We start from the raw sequence: 27,858 nt of genomic DNA, 5'->3' as shown, positions 1-27,858 counted from the left end.
GCATTTAGTACTTGGCCTAAATGAGCAAAAACAACAACAACGACTCTGAGTCAGACTATTAATATAATAAAATCAAAGGAGAATTTCACCAACTTTTCAAAGTTTCTGCATAGTTCATTCAAACGTAAACAAAGTCATTCAGAGTAATTTCAAGTGAGATCACTGTAGAGAAACTTACCAAATCAGATTTATTTACAGTGGTGGTGTTAGAAACCAGGGGTCATAATATTTACAACACAAATGTATCTCAATGTGCTATCTGAGTTTTTATATGTAATGATGATCTTGGTGAAATAGTGCTTAATCTGAACAACTAATATGTTTTCTTTGAGGAATATTTTGCCTTACAACACCCTGCATGTATACCTGCACCAAAAATAGCTTTTTTAAAATACCTTTCAGTTCAAAATCACATCTCAAAACTATCATAAAACAATGTCTCAGGCATCTGGCAACACATTCATAACCATTTCATGTAATTACTTTTGTGAATAGGAATTCAATTCTTCAGAAGTCTGGTTCCTATCACCATCACTGTCAATAAATGATCAAATGAGACAAAACATTTCTGACTCAGTGAGTTTCTCTAGAACAGAGCATCTCACATCAAACCACTCTGAATGACTTTGTTTACATATTAGCCACTGAATTATTGAGTTAAGTTTTGAAAAATCAGTGGAGCGCCCCTTACAGCTCCCAGATAAAGCAAAAGTCCTCACTGCTGTATCTGTCATTAGCAGTAACTTTCTCCAAACCACACTGAAATGTTATAAGTATTTAACAGTACTTAAAGTTAAATAGTTTAAGTTCATGCGGCATTCGCTCTCATAACAGTATAACAATATCGCAGATATAAATGAACAATCACATCAATTCACTACATTCAGCATACATGAGGGACATCAATTATTCAGCATCCTGACTGCCTGAGGAAAAAAACTCTTACTGGTGGTATGGGATCTAATGCTGCAGCAGCACTATTCAGATGCAAGAAGTAAAAAATGAGCAGGATGGCTGCAATTATTAATAATATTCTGGGCTTCCTATATGCAACAGGTGGAATGAATAACGCCATGTTTTGGTAACTCTGTCCCAGTCATTTGTCCTGCTGTCCTTACAGTTTTCTCTAATAACTTAATGTCGTATGCGGCCAAACCACACTGTAATACAGCCAGTGAGCACATTTTCTATGGTGCAATGAAAAGTTAATAAGAGTTGTGGTCCAAAGCTTTATTTCTCTCTCTCTCACAGCAACATTACTTAAATAGTCAGGCTCTCATAGTTAGTACTATAAACAGCTGCAAAAATGGTTCCATATATGATGTCACAACCATGAATACATTTACATATGACCATCCATTCAGCAAAAGCTGCTTAACCTGCCCATACATGTTAAAGTGATAGAGTATTATCTCATATTTAGTAAAGCTCTGAATATATATATGAATCTAGAGCAGCTTCTTCAACAGTAAGTACTGTAAACTGTCATTGACTGTATGCTAACACTTAAAGAACAGTCTACTCAGACATAACGATAATTGCATAATTACCACTGTCATTCTGTGTGTATACATGAACACTGTTTGTTACAGTAATCTGATAATGATAAATAACATGCAGGAGTATTAGTGTGGTCTTGCTGTGTGTGAGGTCGTACAGTGACAGGCTGAGCTTCTGGCTTTCAGACTCTTCATCATGCTGTAGAGAATCTGCCACACTGACAAGAGCCACTCCTCTACACAATACCACAGCCATACATTCACACACACACAAAAACACACACACACACACACACACACACACACACACACCACTGTTCAGTCCAGCTAACTCATCTTATTAACCTCAAGGGCCTGTATGTGGACCTACACTTCAATTTCTCACTCTCAGAACCATTAAACTCACACATTAGTTTTACAGTATCTACTGAATAATAAGCCATAAAGTTAATAACTGAATAATAAGCCTGAACCTGAACTCTCACAAGATGTAATCATCATTGACAATAACAAAAGCATGGTGTAATTCAATATGAATAAGTTCTCAGGCACAACTCACTGAAACAAGCAGATGAATTAAGTTGGAAGTGTGAGTTTTTCACTTTTGATAACACGGAATGTACATAATTATGAGACACTATGTAATGGAATATATAATTAGGCAATTTTGATTATAATAGTTACGCTAGTAAGGTTAAGGAATCAACATACTCATTAGGCTGATTCCTTACAATGAAGGGTGTTTTCTCTTATGTTAACAGTAGTTCTCAGAAAATTAACAGTTCATAAGAAGACAAAATAAAATTACCAACAATGATGCTTAACTGTTCAAAAGATTTGTTCATAATTAGTGACGTCTGTCAGCACCTCATACTGGGGACAAAATGCTCCACCATACAGATCAAGAGTGCTCTAGAGCTGAAAAATTCCCAAGAAGTCCTGCACTGTACATGGAAAACACTAAATGAATCAATTTCCACAAGAAGAAAACATATTACATCAACACAATTATTGCCAAATTCAGTAAACCAACAGACAGAATTATATTAATGGATTCAAACCAACTGAACATAACCTTTTTTTCAGTATATTTTGAAATCTTGACAATTTTTAATTGATTTAGATAAACATCACTTTGTTCACTGTACATTGACCCATATCAGATTAAATTTATGGAGTTTCTAGTAAAGTTGACAGAATTTTTCATTTGAATTTGAATTAGGTAAAAATCAATTTGTCAGTGTGAATTGCCACAAATCAAAAAAAAATTATTTCAACTAAATAAGAATGACTTTGTTAGTATATACTGATGCAATTCAAATGAAACATGATGGAATGTCTAGCAAAGATAACAGAAAGACAACATGTCATCCCACAGTTTCGCTATACATCAAAGCAGAGGCCAAAGAAGAGATTAGAGAGAGCGATTTAGGGAGAAATCAGCTATAAGAATCAGTACAGAGTCTGTATGGAGATGGAGGACTGTGAGCCTCCATCACTGAACTGAGTCTGTGTGTGGGTGTAGTCTATCAGAAGCAGCAGAAGGCCTCTGGCTGGATATCAAAAGCATCAGACTGAGAAAAGTTATCATACTCACGCAAGCACACGATGTGACAAACTCCCTCTGTACAGACCCTCTCTCTCTCTCTGTGCATTTCACTTTCTGTATGTGTGTGTGTGTGTTTGTGTAGGGGCAAGGGACAGAGAGAGAGAGAGAGAGTCAGTGGGTGTGTATAAAAATGTGTGTGTGTGTGCAGATAACGGTAAAGGGGGAAGAAAACTTTGCAAGCACAACAGGCTTTTGAGGTGTAAAAACAGACTGGACACTGCTGACCAATCAGAATGACTGAAGGCCTCTTCCCCCTCCCTCTCCTCATGTCACTGCAGCAATAGGGTGAATGGACAGCGATTCTTATTCAAATGCGGCTGTCACTCTGAAAAGCGGCTGTGTAAAAAGGGTTAGCTGGTCTCCAGGCAGGCGGAATGCACTTGTCCATTAATTGGGCAGGGTTCGCGCTGGTTAGGGGTGAAGTGGGGAGGGCAGCACAGCCGTGGCCTTCCACAGCACCCCACTGCCCGTTTTCCCTCCAAATGTTCAACTAACGCAGCTCACACAACAGCTGCATAAATCAGGAACCTACCCTTACGGAGCAAATATTTAGTGAGAAAGAACAGAATTAAAGGAATATTCCAGCATTTGCAGCTTAACCTCAACCCACAGCATCTGTAGCATAGCATCAAATATCTTTGACAGTAATTTCTCTGCATTTAGAAAATGCACAGAAGACCTGATCACTTGAAATACAGTTAGAACAGAAGTCAGTGGGCTGGTGCTTCAGATTTTATTTAAGTTAACAAGTTTTCTGTTCCTGTCATGTTATGCAGTATCCTGTAGTTCAGCCTTATATCCCTAAGCCTCATCTGTTGGTCAGAATTCACAAATTAATATTGTTAGGTCTGTCACAATTATTACATATTCGCCTGACTGCAATTATTTGAGATAATCACAATTATTTAACCTGACAACAGTTATTTTCCACAGTCATTAGACTTCACTATTCATCATATTCTACCACAACAAGCATAATGTGAGCTAGAAAAGTTGGCTTGAGCGAAATAAACATAAATAAATGAATAAATACATTTTTTTTCTAATTTCTACTAAATTAAAGTTCTTACTTTGACTGTGTGCTGTAACAGGTTTAGCTGGACTGTTCTTTAAATCGATAGCTAGGACTATAACTAATGTACAGAGCCCCACTGGTGGCATCCTGTATGAATAAAAATAATGCATGGCTGCAACTTAGTAAGGCGTGGGAACATTATGATTAAGTAGTGGCCATGACTTAGTAAGGTGTGGGATCAAGATCCTAATGTGTGGCCATGACTTAGTAAGGCATGATCTCGTTACCTTACTAAGTCATGACCACGATTTAATTATCTCATTCTCTCAAGTCATGGCCACGCATTAGGATCTTGTTCTCATACGTTAATACGGCGCATTATTTTTATTTATAAGGATGTTACCAGCAGGGCTCTGTACTAATGCAAACTTTAGCATGTATGCTTGCAGAACAAGTGTTTTCACACATTTTTTCAGTCTCAGATGAAAAATTTAAGCTTTGTTTCTTTAATGTAACTGAAGACACTTGTTACGCACAACACAGTGTGTATCATCTCTTGTTAGCTGCAAAGTAAACAGCAAAGAAGCAAAAAAAATAGTCCAATTTAGCTCCTTGAGTACTTTATTAGTTGCATAAAAATAGACAATTAAATCAGTATTCATATTTTTTCTATAAAATTAACTGTAAGCTAAAATTTCATGATCATGACAGGCCTGTCATTTTATGTTCTCATCAATGTTCTCTCACCACAATACCCAGCATGTTCTATGCAAGTACATCATTGGGAAAAACAACCATTGGGAATCCCTGTGGTGTCAACCAATCCTGACTGCTAGCATAGCAACTGATCTATACACTAATAAATACAACCAAACTAGCATTGGTGTGACTCTTACCCCAGTCATTAAACAAAATCACAATGAAAACAGCGATTCTATCTTTATTCAGCACAAAATAGACATAAATAGACGTGGCTTATTAAGCAATCAGTGGATTGGTCAGTTTGACAAGTCATCTGACCCTGCCCACTGACCCTTTACAGACACTGAAAGAACTGACCAACATCAATCAAGTGCCATTCAGTTCAGTGGTTTACTATAGTTAATAAAAAACTCAGCACCCACATACATATTGCCTTTGAACGCAAAGACCTGCAGGGTTCTTGGATAGGAAATAATTACTACATATGCAGTCTTACACTCTACACTCTTCATTTTTTTTTGTTTCGTTTTTTTTGGAGTAATTTTATAAATGTAACAATCAGACTGGCCTGAGAGGTCATTTCAAAAGCAGAGCTAAAATGTGGATGAATAACTTCCATGTCATGATAACACCTGATTTGTTAACATGCTGTTCAAACGTGCCACTCCTTCAGCAGCACCTTTAGGTAAACAGATGAAGTGTCAGTACTTTGAGAGATGTTTTGCGCTGACATTAGGCTTAAGTGAACGATTCATTCATAAAGCGCTCACCTAGTTCTTTCAGCCCTTGACAAAAAGAGCAAAGTGTTGTTCCAGAGGACAACCACAGTCAATGAGTGTCAGTCAGAACATAAAAACCGCATATGGATCACCAAACATGCAACGTCTAGCAGTATCTCACTCTACTACTACCATCGTCCAACTAAGATCATTCCATACAGTGATGGAAATGAAGGCATAATGAAAAAAGTCCTAACTGACAGATGTTTGGCATGTGTCCACCTCCTGTCTTCTGCATCTTTCCAGTGGTTCACTGACTGTCTTGCTTGACAGTGTTCATGTTCTGTACGCTTTCCAAAAGACAGATTCCTCTGATGGAAAATGGGGCCCACGTAACGGACGTTACGTAATCCTCCCCAAAACGGAACTACTCAGTTGAAATTCCACACAAATTCATTCTCACTCATTGCTCAGTGAAACAAGTTGAAAAATTCTCTCAAAAGTGCAGATTTTAACCTTTCAGTCAATGCTCCATTTGTTTTGTATGCAGAAAAAGCAATATTTTACTATAATTTGAATTTGATGAAACTATCTGTTGTGCATACAGTTGAAAAATCTTTTAAATTTTGGCCATTTTTTTGTCATTTCTTGACATCAAAACAAACTTGAAAAAGTCTGAAATGCAGATGTGAATCTATCAATATAGAATGTAGATCAAACGTTATTCACTGAACGACACACTATGAAATTCAATGTTATTATACGACTGCATTAGAATAGTATAAATAGGGCTTGACCCATATCTCGATATTGAGGTCCCACAGGTTTATCAGTATTGGCAAAATTCCCACTCATAAAGCACTCATGATTAGCAGCTTGTCTTATACTGTAATACACTGATGAAAACTACGAGAAAAAGAGAAAAACTGAGAACCGATAATTATCATTTCACCGTTAATCATATCAATCAGTATCAAATTAAAAATTAGAAAATAAAATGAGAAAACATGATATAAATCCAAAATAAAAAAACATATATACTGGATGATATTCCTAGCTACCAGAGTTTTTAGCTCCTTAATCAATATCGGTCTCAAACGTTTTTTCTACAGATCTGGCCGTGCTTAGAGTTAAGAATACAGATGCTCTGGTGTGGGAATTGTGGGTCCAATGCCGATATCCAATATTTTTGTATATGTGTGCCAATTCTGATACCAGCACCGCTACAGAAACATTTTATAAAATGCAGAAATTTGAGACTAGATCTGCCCGGATTAGTATTATAGAGACATAGAAATAGAAACACTAATTTGTAGAGCATTAGGAATGCAGTAAAATTAACAAAACCAGATTTTAGCACAGTAACCCAGCACTGCCTAAATGTTCTGCTCTTCCAGAGCACAATGAATACATCATCAAATTTTGGTTTGAAATATCAGTCAAATATAAACCTGTCCAATCGATATGAATATATTTTTTAAAGCAAGTATTTGCTGATATCGATATGACTCTGATATCATCATGCATCCCATGAGTTTTCTGTCTGTGATATGAACCTTTCTCACCCTCAACTTGCAGTGTCTCAGTGTACTATAGGAAAAGAAATATTAACCCACATACTGTATGTATTAAACAGCCTCTAAATACTGTATAACGTACACAGAGACAGTCGAGGACAGTGAGAGAGAGAGACAAAGAGAGAGAGAGTAGGCTTATCGTATCTGTATGTATGTCTAGCGATATCCAGCTTTAGATTTGCTTTGTGTTTTGCCTACCCTTGCCTAGGGTGTATATGTCTTATCTTGTAGTCACTGAGGGCATGTGCTATGCTATAGAGATATGGTATGTGCCACAAACACATAAAATACCAAAGGATTTGTTGGAGAGAGGCCGAGACTGAAACGCTGCATCGTTATAATAGACCAAAAAACACTTCTGGAAATTCTAATTAAAAATGATTTTGGATCATAGTATATCCAAGGGTGATGTGGCAAATATATAACATCACAACACTTTCATTGTGAAACAGGATACATGTGGTATATAAGGTTGGAACAGATGAATAGCACTAACAGTGCCTCAGTTAAATCGCTGTTGTCGGAAGAAAACCTCATATCTCCAAAATGACAACTTTCCTTTTTCCAGGAAAAGGAAAAAACCTAATTTACTTTTAATGTAAGTCAATGGAACCAGACTTTTTTCCCAAAACATTTTTGGCCGCTTCATTTGGTCTATTCATCAAGTAATTTACACAAAATGTAAAGTGCAATAGGCATTTTCAAATTATGCCAAAAACTGAAAAACGACAATACTGCAAAATACTGCTATAAAAACTATGCATACAGTTGCTGTTATTGAACACTGAATGTTGTGGTGGGTGATAAGGCGATATGGCAACAATATCAAGAACATTTGACGAACACAATTTGTCCCAATATTTGTTTTTCTGACATCTGATATGTTGAAACAGACAAAAAAAGAGTCATAAGTGGCACAAAACTATCAAACTTTGAGTGCAAATGATTTGTATCTAAAATGTTATGCATTGCACTGCACCAAATGCAATTACACAAGACCAATTATGCTCTCTTTGTAAAAACATGGTGTGGATTAGTGTTCTACCAGCACTGACAGTCTCCACTATTTGCTAAGAAATGCATATCGTGACATATTCTGACGCAACGCTTTTACAATAAACAATGTCATATTGTCCAGCACTAATTAAATGCTGAAAAATGAAACATGCAGTTGACCAGTGTTCTTTAAGTGCCCACAATATCCACCATATGCTCAGAAAAGTGATGTAATTTATCACAGTAGTGATAAATGTCATCATATTGGCCACCCTTAATCCTGAGCAATATGTCAGAAAGAGGAAACAGAACAGGCAATTCCATAGTGTCATTGCAATGTATATTGCAAGAATACTACATGGAATTCCGCAATGTTTTACATCTGGGTTAGAAAACGTTGATAAAGAATGGCATGTTGAAAACGTGCCTTCTCCAAAAAGAAGTATTTTTATGTGTTTCTTTCTCCTGTCAGCTGCTATGACAAGAATGCATTTAATGTACTGTTTCCAGCTTTTGTACACCATGCAATTCAACTAAAGCCCCACCCCCAATATCCCAGAATATCAGGGTACTGTATCCATACAACTAACTGGTCTGGGTGTGATTTCAGTGCTGTTTTCTAGTGCTACCTAATATATAATATTAAAAAAGGATAAAGCATTTTTAGAACAGTGTGTCAAAGTGAGCTGCACAGTGTAGAAACACATCTCTGACTGTCCTTCAGCTCCTAACTACATGTCTCTATGGTCTACAACCTTCAGTGCTGGGTTTCCAAAGAGCATCTTAACACAAACATGATTCTGAAATGGTAGAGCAAGCATCACAGTGAATACTCTCTCTCTCTACCAGTTTACAAATTCTTAACACTAAAATGCTTTTGGGAAACTAGGCCCAGAGTAGATGTCATGTTATAGTCCAGACAGAACTTTTATTATATCACATAACCTAAAAGATTGGACTGAAAAGATTTTGGTGTTCAAGAACTTCAGTTTCTCCTTTGAATGTTCTTCTGCTCTCTATATGCATATTCCCACTCGCATTTCCCTTAGTGCTTGCAGCGCTATATCTCTAATAGAGGCCCACTATATCCCCTATATTAATCTGTAACCAGATACACTGAAGCATCTGAACTATTTGCACTAAGTTCATTGTCTCTTGTCCTTCCGGAGAACAAGACCAAACCGTAGCCAAGAAGAAACCTTACACCTGAACTTCACCTTACTTCCGTATGGATCAACACTCGGCTCAGAATGCAGTGGAGAACTTGGCTTGAGATAACACGCTTCTTGCTGTTCAATAGTACTATATGCAGGTGTGTAGACTCCTAATGGTTCACCTGGCCTCCAGTTTTAAAGTGAATATGACCTGATATGATGATTGTTAAAGGAACACTAATCTCTATCTGTAGCAGCTGTAGCCTGTGGTCAAAAGACTACGGTTCTTTGTGCTTAATAAAGAATAGAAAACTGTTGACTCAAAACACCTATAATAGAAGTCAGTGGACGGGTGCTGCCAATTGGTTTTCTTCTACTACGTACAGGGAAACATATGAAAATTACAATAACTGTTAAAGAGCGCAGTAGCCTTCCTTTAATATCCTTAATATTTAATATTTGTAAGGCTGGGATAATCAGCAATTGGAACAAATAATCAATAAATTGGAACAAAATTATCAATAAATATCAATTTTTGTTATTTAAACAACATGTATTTTAGTGTTACGTATCGTCTTTGTCAAAAAAAATAAACATCCACTTTTGTCGGTTTTTATTTTTCTACACCATTTAACTACACTCAAAAAATATTTAGGCCCAAAAGTTAAAACTTACGTATTTTAATTACATGTCAATTTTCCATTCAATTTAAATACATAAATCCAATGTAAAAAATGGTATTATAATTTATGTTTCTCCATCATGTTCAATGAATTAAATAACGTTTAAATTAGAAGTCCTTGTAGGATTTATGCAATTCTTTTACATAACATTTATGTATTTATGTACAGAATAGTATCTTCTGTACTCAGAGCACAATTACTTAGACTGTGTAAACGTATTAAATGACAATACAGGTAAAATTCACAAACATTTATTGTAGTCCAAACTGTGTTAAACAGTATTTGCTGAGGTACATTACAAGATACATGTAAACTTTAAAGTCTAATGTGAAAGAAAAAAACATAACTTTATGTATTTCAGCTGGTTTAGAATTTCTATTCACTCGCAGCTGAACTACTAATTAAAGCAAGTGTTCATGTGCACAACATTCCTATTCATGCTAACCATCATGCAAGTCAGTCACTTCATGCCATGCTAATATCAAGGTCACCTACAGTTACAAAAACCATGAACTGCTGATTTGAATATTAATGGAATACATCTTCATATACTACGCTTCACAATAAATCCCTGCCTGTTACTATTGCACATGCGCACTGCCTCCTAATAAGATTTAGTGGAAAAATCTAACAGGTCTTATACAATTAAATTAAATCAGTTTTGGATTTATCCAAATTGAGTTGCTTCTAATTAATATAAATAAGTACATTTTTATGTTTTTAAATAAGTTTTATGTAAAATGTTTATGATGGCCATAAATCATTTTTTTTGAGTGTACACCATGGCTGCCCTTCACACTGTGTAAAATGTCACAGTAAACAGACCAACAGAAACGCTCCAAAATTACTTGAAAATCTCTGTACATTCATTTCCATTTAAGAATGTTTTGCTCTCTCCTGTAAAGCTACCATTTTGGAGATTCATGTTTTCTTTTGGACAGCCACGACATTCAGTATATTTAAGACAGTTTCCATATGCAGTTTCTATTTGTAAATAAAACTACCAATGCTGTTTAGCTTTTTTAGCAGAAGGGATACTTAGATATTTCTTCCTCCATCTTCTCATAAAAAGGGCACTGACCTTGAGGCAAAGGCATTAAACATTGCATTAAACATCGCTTCTGCATTTTCATCCATAAAAATCTATTCAGTGTGTAAAGACTTTATGATGGCTGAACAATGAAACAAATTCTGATAAGCCAGAGTGACACTCATGTGATGGTTCACAGGGCATCTTACTGCTGTGCGTGTATGAAAAACAAAGCAAAACACAATAAAATCTGCCATGGAATTTCATAAATCTTATCAATAAATATTGATAAATGATTAAGTCCCAGTCCAAAAAAATAAATACTGTGTGTTGGCTTTTTGAGGCATTGTTCCAAACTTACAGTGCCATTCTAGTGCAATGACAGTGAGGCTCGCTTATCCAGTGGGACCTGAGGTCACTAAAAAGGTCATCAAAAAGTGATCTGTTTGACAAGACATGTACATACAAATATTTGATCTAATATCTTTTTCTTGATCTTCACCTTTGAACTCCTTTTGAAGGACGTGAGTTTAAGGGCTGTCCACTCTAATAGCTTTGAATGAAAGACACACGAGCGGGCATTCCTGGGCGGGCCATTACATGGAATTTTCAGAAGAGTGACGAGTGACGTTCCGGAACTCTCTAATTCTCTACATTCCACTCAAAATGCCCGATAGAGGGGTACAGTGCTCACCAAACTCAAACACAACGGCCTAAAGGGTTATTAAATAGGACAGTATACTCAAAATGACTCATTATATGTCTTTATATGTAGTATTGGTGCTTTTATTTGTGCACAGATGTGAAAGTACTATTTCAGTAAGGTTGTAAAAAGCATGGCTAGACATAAATAACAGTAAGACATTAGGTGTAACATGGTGAGCTTTGAACAGCACAAGCTCACTGAAAAATATGCTTTAAATTTACCTAATTAAAATGTGTTAGGTGATAAACAACAAGACAGCAACTGATTTGGATCTGGTAAATTCAAAGTACCATTTTCTACTGTGCATTTTCATTATAAGAAATCTTTCCAAAGTGTATATTTCCTAATTTAGAAGATATAAAGATCCATCAAAAAAAGCCATCAAATCTGTCCCTGAACTGAGAAATCCCAAAAATGCCCTTCCATCTGTTGGAGAAAATCAATTATGACTTTCATAAAAAAAATCTACAGAGGAAAACAACATCCAGCAGAGTATGTACACAGATTAGACGCACAGGATATTTTGTATCCCCCTTGAATGGGTGTATTTGTTTCCTGGTATTAAAAACACATCCAATCAAGCCTTTCCTAAAGAACACAAACTCAGCTCTACAGGATGTGTGTGTATTTTTTCTGCACATGCACGTCCGAAAGCTCTTAAATTTTACAGCAGATATCTGTGTCGAGGAAAACAGATACAGGTTTATGCAACAATAACAAGCCTGTACTATAAAAATCACTCTAGAAAATCAAGGTCCCAAAACGGTTCTTTAGAGTGATGCCACAGAAAAACAGTTTTGGGTACCTAAAGAACCTTCCACGGGACGCTTCTTCAGAGAACCATTCATACAACTGGGTAAAGAGCCTTGTTAAAGTTTTCAGAACCTCCACATAATGTGAACTCTACAGTAATTTGGTTTTTCCTACCACACATTCAGAACCGCATAGGAACTTGTATTTGTGAGAGTGTTGGTTATAAACTAGCTGTAAAAAGCAGAAATATGAGCTAAGCTGCGAACCTGAAGCCCTTTCAAAGGTCTAAACTGAGACTCGTGGAACTCCTTAACCTTCAAACTCAGCCCACAGTAACAAGGCCAAAGGTCAAAACAGAGCCGATTAAAGCAATACTTGGAAAAAAACATATTTTCCCATGCTTCTCCACTCCAGCTGCGCTAACATGGTGTTCTATGGCTGTTACAGACAAATCATCCAATCTAAAATCTTTTATTAGATCTTCTAAAAAGCTTTCTTCAAATATTTCATTTATAGGGTAAAATATATACAATAGTCTTTTACTTATTAACAACATAAACGATGTGTAAACGTGACATTGTGACCTAGTGACCAGTTAAGGATTATAGAGGAAGTATGCTTTAGCAAGGTTTATATCCAAATCTAAGTATCACTCTTTGTAGCAATTTTCAGATTCTTGATAGTGAGAGAAGTGAAAGTGAAGGTAATTGCGTCATAGGGTTGCAGTGATGAAGAGATGACCAGGGTCAGCAACAACAGCCACCATCATTTAAGGACACATGTCCAGGTAAATGTGCAGTGAGTTCATCTAATCCCAGAAATAGAATTACAGACACAGCAACAGCCTCAAAATGCATTTACTACCATGCTGTGAAGATATGAACTGAGATATGCTCCAAATAATATGTACCGTGCCTTAGGGGTGGGCAATATGACAATATTTTATTGTTATCATGATACATTATGCCACAATACACTTATCTTGTAGATATCGTCAGTGCTGACTAACACTGACTAACTACGTTTCATTACAAAACAGCTTACAGTGCAGTCTGTAAAACACTGAATAAAAATCTTTGTAGTTCTAGGTTTGTTATCATTATTATTATCATTATTATTGTTATTAGTAGTAGTAGTAGTATTAAAGTATTTTATATGTGGCACTACAGGTTCTACTTTGTCTGTTCCAGTTTATTAAATCTTAGAAAAACGAAATATCGTGATGTATATCAGGTATCGTGAAAACGTCCTCAAGTATCGTGATATAATATTTTTGCCATATCGCCCACCCTTACCATGCCTGCCTGCAAAAACAAGCAAATATAGCAAGGCAAAAATAAATGCACAAAGTTCATACACCTCATGACACAAATGGTAAGAATGACCAAACATGAAAGTTCATCTTTTCATCTTTTCCAAGACGCACCAGCAGCTAATAGCATTTCATAGTTCTAAGAACAATAACAACACAGGGGGTACTCTAAAGTGCCCATATCATGGAAAACCAAATTTTTCACATTTTGTTTGATCTAAGATGTAAACATTTACAACATAATTTGCACATTTATGCACTATTATAGCCACCTATTCATACATACAGCTGTTCAGCTCTGCCCATTTATGTTAAAATTTTAAGAAGTGCTTCAGCCCAGGCTGCTTTCTGAATAGGGTGGGAAATAGGACAAAAATAATCATATCACAATCACAAATGTATGTATCACATTATTTTGGCCCACAGACATAACACACTAGTAGTGCTCTATTAAAAACAGCCATCAAAATGTCTGGACAGAGTGGTCTTCATTCAACATTTCACATCCTGCACTGCACTAAAACCAGTTAAACAGGACTAATTATGCTTTTTTTTAATGGAACATTTTTTTTTGTTTGTTTTTTAGGTACTGATGATGTCCACAATGTGTTTAGAGGCGTGTGTTTTGTATCACAATAATATAATTTATCACAATAATGATAAAATATTGTCATATTGCCCACCTCTATTTCTGAATGAGACGCAATACAAGGTAGTCTATCAGAGCAGAGCTCATTTATATTCATATTAAAAGTAGTAACAAAATCAGCATGTTTAATTCTAAGGGACAAAGCTGAGTTTGGTCCACTGTTCTAAGTAAAGCCTGGTTCATGGAAAAATGCACAGTGAAAACTTTAATTTGGAACAAATTAGCATTTCATTCAAGCCGCATTAGATTAACTGCATATATTTCAGCATTAGTGTACACTGCATATATCATGCAGGTTTCACATTAATAAGCTGAGTAACTGTGTGATCTTTCCAAAATCCATCTGTACAAACAGACAAAGCAAACATCTCACTCATCATCGCCCCCATCATCACGGACTGCTACTGGAGGCTACACAGTGCAGCTACACAGTAGTATAGCACTGAACTGGGAATGAATGAAAAAGAATGAGGGTTGTGAAGTAAAAACAGTATAAGGAGTTAAGTGGAGAACGATCTAGAAGATAATCTTTCTCGTAAGAGCTCCAGGGCACTGTAGATAATGAGAGGTAAAATTTCATAATAGGTTCCTCAGAAATGTTTTGATTGCACAGCTGAAGAATATATCTGAAATGTCCTGCTTGTATCTATCAGGCCATTAATCTATCTATCTATCTATCTATCTATCTATCTGTCTATAGATATCCTATCTATAAGCCCTGTGAGGATGAATGTATGGCACCACCGTCATTGAACACCAAGAGTCCGCTCTTTCTCACAGAGACAAAACAAAAAGACAAGGCCAGTTAAAACCTGTGCATGAAACAAAAACAACTGCTTATGGAAAAAACTCCCAGTTTGGGTTCATCAGTCCAGTGTAATATCTGTCACTGTTATTCACTGTAATTCAAGAGCAGAGGTGGGTAGAGGAGCCACACTCCCGTCAAAGTCTTCTCACTTGGAATAATGACTCATGTAGAAACAGCTGCCAAAAAACAACAGCTAGGAGCGGAAAAGTATCAGGTAAAAAGGACTGAATTCCCTGCACAACTGCAGTATCTTTTACCAGCATATATCAAAACCTGAACTGAAGTTTTTAGGCTCTATTTCTCTATTGTTTGGGATCCTAAGGTTAAATGCTAAAGCCCAAACGTGAGAGCTGTGACCAACAGCAAAGCAGGACAGGTGCTGAAGCAACAGAACAGAATGGACTTAAGACAAAAATGGAATTAGGAAGTAAGACGAGAGAATCCTAACAAACATACTTCAGTATAAATGAAAGAATCATTTACAACTTAAGTTGCTTGAAGTGGGTAAACGTGACTAGTTACTGCCCACGTCTGTTCAACATCTAATAAGCTGTGCTGTGAGGTGCAAAACGCTTGAGTGGAAAGTCAGCAGAACTGACTGAAATGCATTCATTTTCACAGCGGATTTGATGGAAGTAAATGTACAGTGTTTCTCACCTGCTCGGCTGAAGCCACACAACTGAACCTGTTACCTCCAGCGGCGCGTCCCGCCGTTTGGGAAGTTTCTTTGACTTCATGCTTAGTTGAGTAGTCGTGAGGTGGGAGGCGTCGCTGCTCTTCTCCACCCGTATTCCGACAAGCTCCGCCTCCTACAGCTACGATTGGCTTTAGGGTTTTTTCGATGCGTTTGGTTGGTTACTCGGACCTAAGCTATCCGACTACAAACCAATCGTAGCGCAGACGGCGGAGCTTGTCGGAAAACGGGTGGGCAAAAATCACAACGCAGCAAAGAGGAGTTTTCAGTGCAGTCCAGTGTCCATGAATCACACAGGTTAAGGGCCATCAGGAAAAAGAGGACACATAGAAAGTCTTGTTCCTTCCAGTTTCAGGTGATGTCTACTACTACATTCTTTCTAAATGAGAAAAAGAAAGACTGCAAATGGGCTAATTAAATTACAAAAGTTGGACATTTTAGTGGGACATTGAACAAAAGCATAGTTTTTTTCTGACCAAAATCACCTAAAGGCCCATGGTACCTGAATCCACCTTGCACACTGTTTCAGTCACTGTCTTTGGTGCCAGTAAGGGGTTCTTCACTCGAACTTTCCAGGATTCATGTTTCAAAACTGCAAAATTGGTACATTTGGAACGAACATACTAGTATAACCCCAGGTGGAAAAGCCTACAGAAATTTCTCGGAAATGACAGTAATCTTGTTCAACCTGCTGCATAATAACAACATGTAACTTTAACTAAAAATAAAGAATTGCAACTGAAACAGCAAAAACTGTACAGACGTGTGAAAAACCTGTCTTTAGTCTAAATCTTACAGAAATTTACTACAAACAGAGTCAAAGCTACAGCTAAATCACCAATGCATCTGTAACCAGTGCATCCATATATTCTGAAATAGACGACCATAATACTTGCTCTTTATTTCAATTCAAATGCATGTTTGATTTTTAAGTGAAAAAAGGACACTTCCTCTACAGAGAACACACTTCTGCACATTTTAATGCACTAGTACTGTTTATTGGCTGAAGACATAGGAAATAAATGTGTGGCCTATGCAAAGGCATGACATATATTTTCTGTTTTGAGAAGGTTTTAACCAAAACGTATATTTTGAAGTGATACATGCAGGGTGTTGTAAGGGGAAACAGTTAACAAAGAATATTTTCTCCCCAAATTTCCCACAACTTTACTATATTATTATAATATTATCAACATTACATTTAAAAACTCAGAAGATATGTGGAGGCCCACAGATAATTTTGAATAGTAAATAAAATGGCTATATTTGTGTTGTAGACATGGTGGCCCCTGATTCCTAGCACCACCACTGTAAAGAAATCAGTCAGTAAGATTTTTCTCCAATGAATCATTTCACATCAGACCACTCTGAATGACTTCAATGACTGAATGTTTACATCTCAACAATTGAATTGAGCAGAATTTTTGATAAATCAGAGGATTTAACTTACAGGAAATAACATAACTAAAAGTATGAGGTGACTGCATAATTATGCTAAGACATGTTGTTACAGGTGTAGAAGCTGCATTCAAATACAGCACAAGTGCTTTTATCTGCCTCACATTCTTTACATCATAAAATTGCAACACAGATCAGTCAATATCATTAATAATAAATTGGTTGATTGCCGATCGCATATTTGGAGCATAGAAATGGCTGATTCTGCTGTGCATCAGAACTTGAAAATACTAATGGAAAGTTTAATATTGTTGAAAGCAAATTAACCCCTTAACATTCCAGGCTTATTACATACTAAGGCTTATTATTCATTAACTACAGGGACTTCAATGCAGACTAATGGAGCTTTTCTTAGGTTATAGAAGCGTTATAAATCTTTGGGCCTGTTGGCAGGCCCATGGCGTGGTAAGGGGCTAAGACATTTCTATTTAATCTATGAAAATAGTCCATGAAAAAAGAGGCCTGTTGTATAAAAATACATTTTCTGAAAATTAGTTTTTAGCAGAGTTAGATCATAATGAAAAATTAGATCATAATGAATTATATTCAAAATGACTTTATCTTTCCGCAGAATTTAAACCTGCCAAAATAAACTGAGGAAAGCATTCCAACAGTGGTGAAAAACTGCACTATAAACACTACAGATTAGTAGAGAACAGGATTAGGATCACATTGCTTTCTTTGATACCCGACACCTGTTTTCTGAATCCATTTTTACATAATGGGAGAGCCCTAAAGCTGTAATAAACTCTGACTGGCCAGGAAAGAGTTATTGGCGTGTGAAGAGTTAATGATAGTACCATGAATTATAAGTCTATGTGGTGACAAATAGAGTTAACAATAGAGTTCAAATAAGTGAGAAAAATTAAATGAATGGCTCTTACTCACCTAATCAACAACCTACTGCCCCCTTGTGGAAGTGAAGTGCTAGCACATGTGCTGTCAAGGCTAAGCTGTTGTTGGTGTAAGAACAGATGATTCACTCTTATTAGGGTACGCTGAGCCCTTCATGGGTGTTTGTGACTATTTTAATACAACTTACAACTTGCTTATTGAGTGGCAAGCCTCTTGACATTTAAAGGGGTTCTTTTAAAGGAACAAGCTAAAATGTTCCTGACATTTTTAATAGTGTGCTTTCTGAATTTTCTGAAGCTTACTAAGGTGAAAAACAGTAGGGTGGAAGCATCCAAACATCTGTGCATCTATTAGCAAATAATATTTCATAAGTACTATTTTTACTGTGCAAATCACAGCCTACTATTTATAATTCATACATGAACCAGGCTTTTAGCGCTGCTGTGTGAGATCTATACTGTTCTGTCAGTCCATGTTCTTCTCTGGGAGATATTGCCTGGGTCCCTCAGTCATGTCTGGGTCACAGAGTAGAGACAGAGGCCTGTGTTGCAGGAGGAGGGCAGTGTAGGCCTGGTTACGCTGGGCCAAGCGGAACATCAGCCTGATTCCTGATAGATGCAGCAGGTGGTCCTGTCTCATTAGCCCCTCCCAATCAGCTGACAGCTTCTCAGCCTGCTAAGGTACAGTACATCAATGCCTTATAAGATACTAATGCATGGTTGCACAATATATTGTTTACTGTTCATTATTTGCAGTAGATCTGTGAAGTTGCCATCATTAGCTTGTTTTCTCTATGATGGAAATGAATGGCGTTTTTGATAATCACTGCTATTGCGCCTGTGTCCTGTGAACATGTTCCTCCATGAATGTCACAGGATTCTCTCAATTTTGATGTCCGAAATATGTGTACTGCTACACACATGCTGCAAGCAAGCTAACACTCCTGCACACTGAAATGCTATTAAATTTCAACACTATTATATGAACAAAGTCTCACTAGCACATTTGGCAAAGCTTGCTGGTTGGTGTGGGATATTTTGGTGAGGTTGCCAGTCTTAAGAAGCCAATTTCAGAGTGCAAGTGTTAGCTTGCATGTAGCAATAGAAGTATTTTGGCTCCTTAACGACTTTGTGATTCAGAGGATCCGGTGACCTTTGGAGGAAAAATGTCTGTGCAGTAAAATGTTTCAGCATTTTAGTTTACCACAGGACGCAACCAAGGTCCTTATATTAAAGTCTGTCCACTCAGCGGACATCTTGGCATGTGAGCAGGCTCCTATCTCTAAGAATAAGGGTTGATTATGAATCGGAAACTTAAAGTCACATTAATGTTTCAAAGGCATGTTTAAAATCACTGGTGAAATCTGACAAAATGGCATAGTTTTATACTGTTTGGCTCAAATAATTCAGAAAATTGTGTGTTTTTTAGCTTGTTCTGGCTACTGTGCATGCGCATATCTCCACAAGGAGGGGGAGCTGTTCCCAATTGCGGCTTTACGTGGAAGCTGATTGGCTCCTTCTAATGAACCCATAAACAGGGACATAAGCAGACACCATGTTGAACATTGCAAGCCTTTCTATCACCTTTTCAATCAGTGAACGGCCAACTTAGACCCAGAGTTTCTAATATGAGCATGACACCGACCGCAGAATGACAACACACTTCAGAGGTCTATTAAGGCCTTTGCAAAGGGAAGCGATATGCAAACGATCCGTCTAACTTATCACAAATGTTCCTTGATGGGTGATTCTCTGGATGTTTTGATTAATCAAAGCATTGACATGATTCACTGAGAGGCCCATACTGATTAAATATATACACATAAAAAAGGTGGTTCTTCAAGGGTTCTTTAATAAGGGCAATAGTTCTGTGTAGAACCATGAGTTCTAAAGAGAGCCATTTCATGCTTAAAGAGCATGAGAAAGAGCAGAAGAGCAGGAGAAATGGTTCTTCAGATTAATGGAAGATGTGTTGTATATGGTTATAAATAGAACCTTTTTGAAAATGGTTCTATATAGCACCAAAAAAGGGTTCTTCTATCATTACAAGCTTGACATTGTAACGATAACAGAACCCTTTTTGTGCTATATGTAACCATGATGTTCCAGCAGCAGATATTTGAATATTCATTTGGATGTCAATATTTTCAGTATAATCACACATTTTCACATACAAAATTGCTATTAGTGCATTCAAATAGTTCTTTGAGTTGTCACGGTTCTATATATAGGGTCTAATCATTTCCTTTACTAGAGAACCCTTGAAGGACCACTTTTTTAAGAGTGTGGCTTACATATTAGTCTGTCCAATAAAACTCAGTTACTAAGGTAATAAGACAATAGGAATGAGGTAATAATATAATATAATATAATAGGTTAATATAATAATAAGTCCCAATGTTAATAAATAAAAAATAAGGGTTCAAGTGATAAAATGAGTATTCTGAATTTCTAAATCAACATTGGGAGATTGTGTGGATGGTGGTCTGTGTTAAAGTTCAAGCTGTGGGAAGTTAGATGTGCTGTAGCTTGCTTTTTCTGAGGGGGGTCTACCTGAGAGGGTTTGGCCTCCATTTTCTTCAGTATCTGAGCAGAGTGCTGCCTCAGTGCGGCCCACAATGCCTCTGCACTTACGTTATCTGAAAACAGAAGAAGCATGTTTAGTATGTGTGATGAGAGAACCAGCTTATGAGCTGGACTTCTCATGTGTGAGATGTTGGTCCAGCTTTCATTTCATTTTTAGAAAATGAAATAATTCACGCTACAAGCTTTAGCTTTAGGTAGATAAACTGTAAATAGAATCGCCAGAATACATATAAAACTCATAAAACATATTTCTATATTAAATATATGAGTTTTATATTCAATACATGTAAAAAATCTTTTTGTGTCTAGTTTAAAAGATTCTAGGGTGCTTAAGTCAAATGAGATGTGAACCTTAAGTGGTGAACTAAAATAACACTGGAACAATCTTTGGATCCCATTCCGTGAAGGATGAAGACATGAAGCCCATTAACACAGCACAGCTGTAGAATCGATTGTATCCAGCGTTGAGTTCATTTAGAGTTTGCCAGCAGTACCAGGCATTGTCATGAGCTCAGGTCAAGGGTATTGCTTACTTCATTATTTAGATATAGATGATAATAGTATGGCATTGTGCTAACATTCCAATATACAGATCAATATACTCACTTTAGCCTACCTCTCACTACAGCACACTGAGTGCAGTCCTATTCATAGCGAAAACAACAGTTTCTTAAGATGTTAATAACAGTGAATTCCATGGCTCAGAGTGGTTATGCTTGCTTTCAGGAACAGAGCTAAAAATATAACCGTCAAGAGATGGCTACAATACTGGCTTCCATCTGGCAAGGTATTGATTTATTCTACCTGGCAAATTATTATTACTGAATGAAATAATTCATGCTACAAGCTTCTGAAGCATTTTTTGGGTGAGGGTAGGGATTTTTACATTGTTTTTAGTGGTTGAGTCATTTTTATTCCTCCCATTAACTAGTGTTTTTTAGTTTTAAAGTTATATTTTGGCCATACTCATTACCCTGAATATAGTCAGGGTGCGTAGCCACCAGAGTAGTATTGTATAAACTGCGTAAATTATCACAGACTCGACTTGAACCACACTGGATTGTTAAGGTTGAATCTCATGTAGACTTGCTTTTGTGGTGTCTATACGACATACTGTTATCTACAAATGTGGAGAAAATTACATAGCTAAAACACTACTAGCAGCCATCTAAAGCCTGAATGTCATCTTTACTTTTGTACGTTTTTACATTTTTTACACAGCCCTGTCAATGCTGTTCAAATCATAATGCTTTTTCCTTCTTCAATAAGTATATAAATATAGAAATATTCTGTGACAAAATTATTTGGCTCTATTTTCACCCCATTACCTCACTCTCACTGCACTTCTATTTGCATACTTCAGGCTGCACATGAGGCACAGGCAGATAGCTGGTGCTTTTCAAGAAAGTGGCCTCTAAATTTCTGGAACGCTTTCTGTTTTGAACGCATTACCTTTCATGCTGTCTTTCATCTGTGTGTACCAGGCAGGATTGTTTATGAGCAGTGAAGAGGGGTTTAAGAAGTACTCAGCAGTGCTCTCCCCAAATACACTGAGAGAGAGAGAGAGAGAGAGAGAGAGAGAGAGAGAGAGAGAGAGAGAGAGAGAGAGAGAGAAGATGAGAGAGGTAATCAAACTCTCCACTTATCCATCACATCCATCACATCATCAGCACTTCTTTTACAGTTTTATACACACACATACACACACAAACACACACACAGTCCTGCGCAACAGTCAGCGTCCACTCTTCATCTTCAACGTCCAACTGCCACCCAATAAGTTATTCACTTTTCAACATAAAACGGAAAATTGCACATAAGCATCATTAAGCAAATATAAACATTTTCAGTATTTAATGTGTTCACTCTTTGCTTTTATTACAGTTTCCATTCTTTTTGGGAGACTTGCTTTCTGTTTTTCAAAGAAACCTGCAGGGATATTTTTCCACAACTCCAAAGTTCAGTCTTAGAAGTTGGGGTAACACTTTATTTGGAGATGATTAATAAACTCTTAATAAATTATCAGTAACACATCAACAACATATCAGTGGAGTAGGAGTAGTGAAGCATCTGAATACATTGAAGTAAATGTCTTGTAGATGTTCTGTTGATACATTACATACATTAAGTAGATGTATTGTTAACATGTTACTTCCATTACACAAAACCTAACCTTACCAACCTTACCCAAAACCTAACCCTCACCCTGGCCCTAATCCTAACCCTCACCTTAACCTCAACCCAAAACCTAATCCTAACCCTCATATGTTTTTGACCTGTTACTGAGAGTCCGTTGAGAGTTTGTTTCATCTAAAAGGACCACTCAAAATAAAGCGTCACTAAAGTTGGTGGTATTTTCTGCTTTCCTTTTTTTCCAGTAACAGTTTCTAGACAGCTACACATTCATTCAGACCTATAGTGTTGAATTGTTTTCTTACAGTGGAAGGATGAACAGAAACAGCTGTGGATTATTTCAGATCTGAAGCAAGAGTGGAGCTTGATGCTGTCCTCTAACTCAAAGATGTAAAGTTGTTAGGAGTCACATTTTCTCTATATCTTTTAATGGTTTTTTAACTCTTTGCTGGGGTTTTGAGTAGCTCACCTGCGCAGGTACTGTCTGTAGTCAGTATTTGAGCCGCCCAAAGCAAATGTACTCCCTGACTGGACGCAGTGCATGTCTGTGTTCTGGTCAGTCATCCTTAATGTTTGTTGGCAACCAGTTCACTCAGGCACAGAAAGAGAAGCACTGCAGCTAAGAAAGGATAACAGGATTCAGCGACTTTCTCCTTTTACTGTTACTTATGCAATAGTTTTGCACTAATGTGCTACTACACAGACTAAATTAGTTCAATTTCACCACGTAGTTACAGTGATGATACGTCTCTATGTCTTCATATAACACTTACCATCTCTTGGTGAGGCCTAACTCAAAGATCAATATATGAGTGTAACATCACTGTCATTATAAAATCTCAGAACTATTTTCTTCATTTTTTAATTATTTGTGTCATTTGGAAACACCTGCCATATTTTCTTAAAAATGTCATGATGAGAAATGATCCAGAATTACTTGTAACTAAACGTGGTTACATTAAATTACTTTAAACTGAAGGATGTTTTTTCCTTCTATTCTGAAGTTCCCATATAAGAGATATGAGGTTTTGTTATGACAGTGATGATAAACCAAAGCACAGAGAACTCTGTGTTCTTACCTGTGACTACAGCTGTGTTCAGTTCTGTCTTCAGCTTTTCATTCGAAGCCCTTCGACGTCAAACTGATCATCCTGAGTTGGCACAGAAAGGACGATGGGTGACTTACCCATGTCCATGGAGACACGGTTACCCCGGTGACAAAGAGCACCTGATTCCTCCAGGGGTATCCCTCCCGACTCCAACTCCTGCTGCTCAGGGACAGCTCGGCAATGTGTGTTCTTTCAGGAAGCAGAGTGTGTATGTGTGTGTATGTGTTTAATCATTGACTCTGGAGCCGTCAGCCCAGTCCTTCACTGTAAATCCTAAAGCGACTTTTGCGAAGCAGCAAAAGCACATAAAAACATCGGACAGAGAAGGAAGGAATGATCTGCAATGTTAAGATGAAAGATTGGCATTTAATCTTCTCAGACAGATGTATAGTTATACATCCACATACATGGAATTTAAGTGCTCATTTGGTTGAGGGTGAGAATTATAATAGTTGTGTTTTAAATAATTAGTAGAAAACTGTAAAAGCAGCATAAACATTTGATGAACAGAGCTTAAGATGATTCTATAATGTCTGAGACAGCTATATAGCATCGAGAACATTCAGAATGTCTTGTATTTGAAAAGTGGTAATGAAATGTTGGGGTAGATAAACTGTAAATAGAATTGCCAGAATACATATAAAACATATTTCTATATTAAATATATCAGTTTTATATTCAATACATGTAAAAAATCTTTTTGTGTCTTATTTAAAAGATTCAAAGGTGCTTAAGTCAAAGGAGATGTGAAGCTTAAGTGGTGAACTAAAATAACACTGGAACAATCTTTGGATCCCATTCCGTGAAGCATGAAGACATGAAGCCCATTAACACAGCACAGCTGTAGAATCGATTGTATCCAGCGTTGAGTTCATTTAGAGTTTGCCAGCAGTACCAGGCATTGTCATGAGCTCAGGTCAAGGGTATTGCTTACTTCATTATTTAGATATAGATGATAATAGTACGGCATTGTGCTAACATTCCAATATACAGATCAATATACTCACTTTAGCCTACCTCTCACTACAGCACACTGAGTGCAGTCCTATTCATAGCGAAAACAACAGTTTCTTAAGATGTTAATAACAGTGAATTCCGTGGCTCAGAGTGGTTATGCTTGCTTTCAGGGACAGAGCTAAAAATATAACCATCAAGAGATGGCTACAATACTGGCTTCCATCTGGCAAGGTATTGATTTATTCTACCTGGCAAAGTAGGACATACTATTATATTTCACTTATTCAGAAAGATTTTTCATCTAATTATGTTATTTAAATACTAGTTAGTGTTGTTACCCAGCTCTTAGAGATAATGATTTATCTAGATGATTCTTTATGTAAAGTCATCCATTCAAACAGTTCCACTGTTTATATATATACACCGATCAGGCATAACATTATGAGCACCTCCTTGTTTCTACGCTCATTGTCCATTTTATCAGCTCCACTTACTATATAGGTGCACTTTGTAGTTCTACAATTACAGACTGTAGTCCATCTGTTTCTCTGCATACTTTGTAAGCCCCCTTTTACCCTATTCTTCAGTGGTCAGGACCCCCCATGGACCCTCACAGAGCAGGTACTATTTGGGTGGTGGATCATTCTCAGCACTGCAGTAACACTGATGTGGTGATCGTGTGTTAGTGTGTGTTGCGCTGGTCTGAGTGGATCAGACACAGCAGTGCTGCTGGAGTTTTTTAAACACTGTGTCCACTCATTGTCCACATTGTCAGTGTTATTGCAGTGCTCGAATGATCCACCACCCAAATAGTACCTGCTCTGTGAGGGTCCATGGGGGTCCTGACCACTGAAGCACAGGGTAAAAGGGGGCTAACAAAGTATGCAGAGAAACAGATGGACTGTACAGACAGATATACATACACACACAGGTGTTATGGTGCATAGAGTAAAGATGTGGGGGCATGGAATCCCACTTCTGATACCATGTTATGGTGCATAGAGTACAGACGTGGGGACAGAGCCGCATGAACAAGCTGTCACCTAACAACAAACAGGTTGCTAAGCAGATTATGTTCTACATATTTTCCAGGTTATTTGCTCTAGTAAAAAAGAAAATGAAATCTATATTGTATGATGTCATTATCCGTAAAATAACACAAATATTTCATATAATAATTGATAATGTATGTCTGTTAGTATGTTAGCTTAATCATTACCAAAGCTCTCCTTGAGGTAGTTGAGTATTTACTATTACAATCCAATACCTAGTTTACTTAATCAGTCAGTCAAGTTGTATCAGGTGAGCTGCTGATGGAACTTAACAAGTGCACCAAATAGTCACGAACCAAACCTGTGGTTTTCTAGGTGTATTCTTCTGTCTAAGACATTAAGAACATTTTTAAAAATAAAAATTGTATTTATGTTTATTTGTATTTACTGTAACTTTATGTGGTTGTTTACCACATTTTACCTGTAAAACACGCTTCCTGCTGAGATTAGTATTTTTTTTTTTACAATATCCATGGCCTCCTTTTACACTGTACTGTCAGTTATGAGGAATGCACCTGTTTCAGTTGTGAATTTAATTTTGGAATAAAGGTATTCTGAAACACACTGTAGTATGTTGATGATGCAAAGTGTAGATATCAGGAATAGTCACATCTTTAAAAACAAATACAATATATTTTCAGTTAAGTTATGTTTATTTTATTAATCATTCTAACCCACTCCATAAAGCTTTTGTAATGCATTATTGGACCGCCTTAACTGCATGCATTTCCAGTTACATAGAACAGATCTTAATTGGAACTGAATGGAACATGACATATGCTCTAATCTGGAGTAAACAGTTTGAATTTGAATGTTTACCGCTGTTATTATTTTCAATCCACATCAAAAATCAAAAGTTCTACCACTTCTGTCCAAGTGTGACCACAGCTGTGCAGAGCCCTCCTCGTCTGCAGGGGATGGCATGCCTTTCAGCCCGACCGATTTCAAATGGTGCTAGAAAACCCCAGTCCACTCTGAACACCAGAGGAAATCAGTCACGCTGGAAAAAGGTGAAGCTTTTTTCTTCTGTACTGTTTGTGTGGCACTGCAGAGCAAGCACATCAAAAGAACCGATGAGCTAAAGGAAGCAGAACACACAGACAGCAAGCTTTGGCCTTTTTAAAATGGCCTTGCTCAATTTGACTCACCTAGATGTGTGTCACACTTATGTTACACAAGTTGCTAGACATGTCAGAAGGAGGGGAGGAGTTAGGAGAGGACTATACAATTGGAACATACTCAGCTTCAGCAGGTTAGTCTCAGTGAAGTAATCAGCAAGTCAGCTAGGCAAATTTGTGAATAATTACTTTGTCTGGCTGTTAACATGCTGTAGCGCATGATGTTTTAGCCATGTAGCCTTTGGCATGCTAACTAGCGAGCTAGAAGATGAAACTGAAGTTAAACAGCAGTCATGTATAACAGATGGAGCCGTTTGTAACCTAAAACCTAGCAAAGCAAATTGAATGTTACGAGTTTAAAGTATTAAGGAGTTTAAAGTTGTTTATGGCTATGGCTTCTAAGCGGCTTTATTCGCAATTATTTTCAGGTTTGAAAAGGGAAATATGTCAGGTTGCAATGATTCTGGGCAAGTTCTGCTGGTAAACGCTTGTGTTTACTCAATCCCTCGCTCCTCAGAGGGCCCTAACGTGCTTAACTTGAGCTAAGAAAGTAATGAAGTGCATTTTAAATGACATACTTCTATGCATTTGCACTAGTATACTGTATACTGGTGGCCATCTTTGCAGCACTAATGGGCAGTTATTTCCATCCACACAAGGCCAGGCTCTTATCTTTTCAAAAGGA

The 27,858-nt window shown here is 37.1% G+C and overlaps 2 protein-coding genes across 2 annotated transcripts in view; both read right to left on the bottom strand.

Moving 5' to 3' along the window:
* The window catches only part of lamb2l (laminin, beta 2-like), a 71,798-nt gene extending 55,823 nt beyond the window's left edge, over positions 1–15,975 (bottom strand). Inside the window, exon 1 of the mRNA XM_036591316.1 lies at positions 15,870–15,975. The gene's annotated coding sequence lies outside the window, so the exon portion shown is untranslated. The remainder of the gene's footprint in view (positions 1–15,869) is intronic.
* A 1,388-nt stretch (positions 15,976–17,363) lies between these two features.
* Positions 17,364–24,188, bottom strand: si:rp71-17i16.6 (uncharacterized protein LOC100148415 homolog). Its single transcript, XM_036591969.1, has 5 exons — positions 24,017–24,188; positions 23,407–23,556; positions 22,257–22,354; positions 20,772–20,857; positions 17,364–18,891 (listed from the first exon to the last, which is right to left on the bottom strand). The coding sequence occupies exons 2-5, from the start codon at positions 23,499–23,501 to the stop codon at positions 18,685–18,687; spliced, it is 486 nt and encodes a 161-aa protein (XP_036447862.1). The 5' UTR covers positions 23,502–23,556; positions 24,017–24,188; the 3' UTR covers positions 17,364–18,684.
* Between the last annotated feature and the right edge of the window lie 3,670 nt (positions 24,189–27,858).

Source organism: Colossoma macropomum, unplaced genomic scaffold (assembly GCF_904425465.1).
Source record: "Colossoma macropomum unplaced genomic scaffold, Colossoma_macropomum, whole genome shotgun sequence".
Lineage (NCBI taxonomy): Eukaryota > Metazoa > Chordata > Actinopteri > Characiformes > Serrasalmidae > Colossoma > Colossoma macropomum.
The sequence above is the reverse complement of the archived record's forward strand: the minus strand, read 5'-3'. Positions and strand labels throughout refer to the sequence as shown.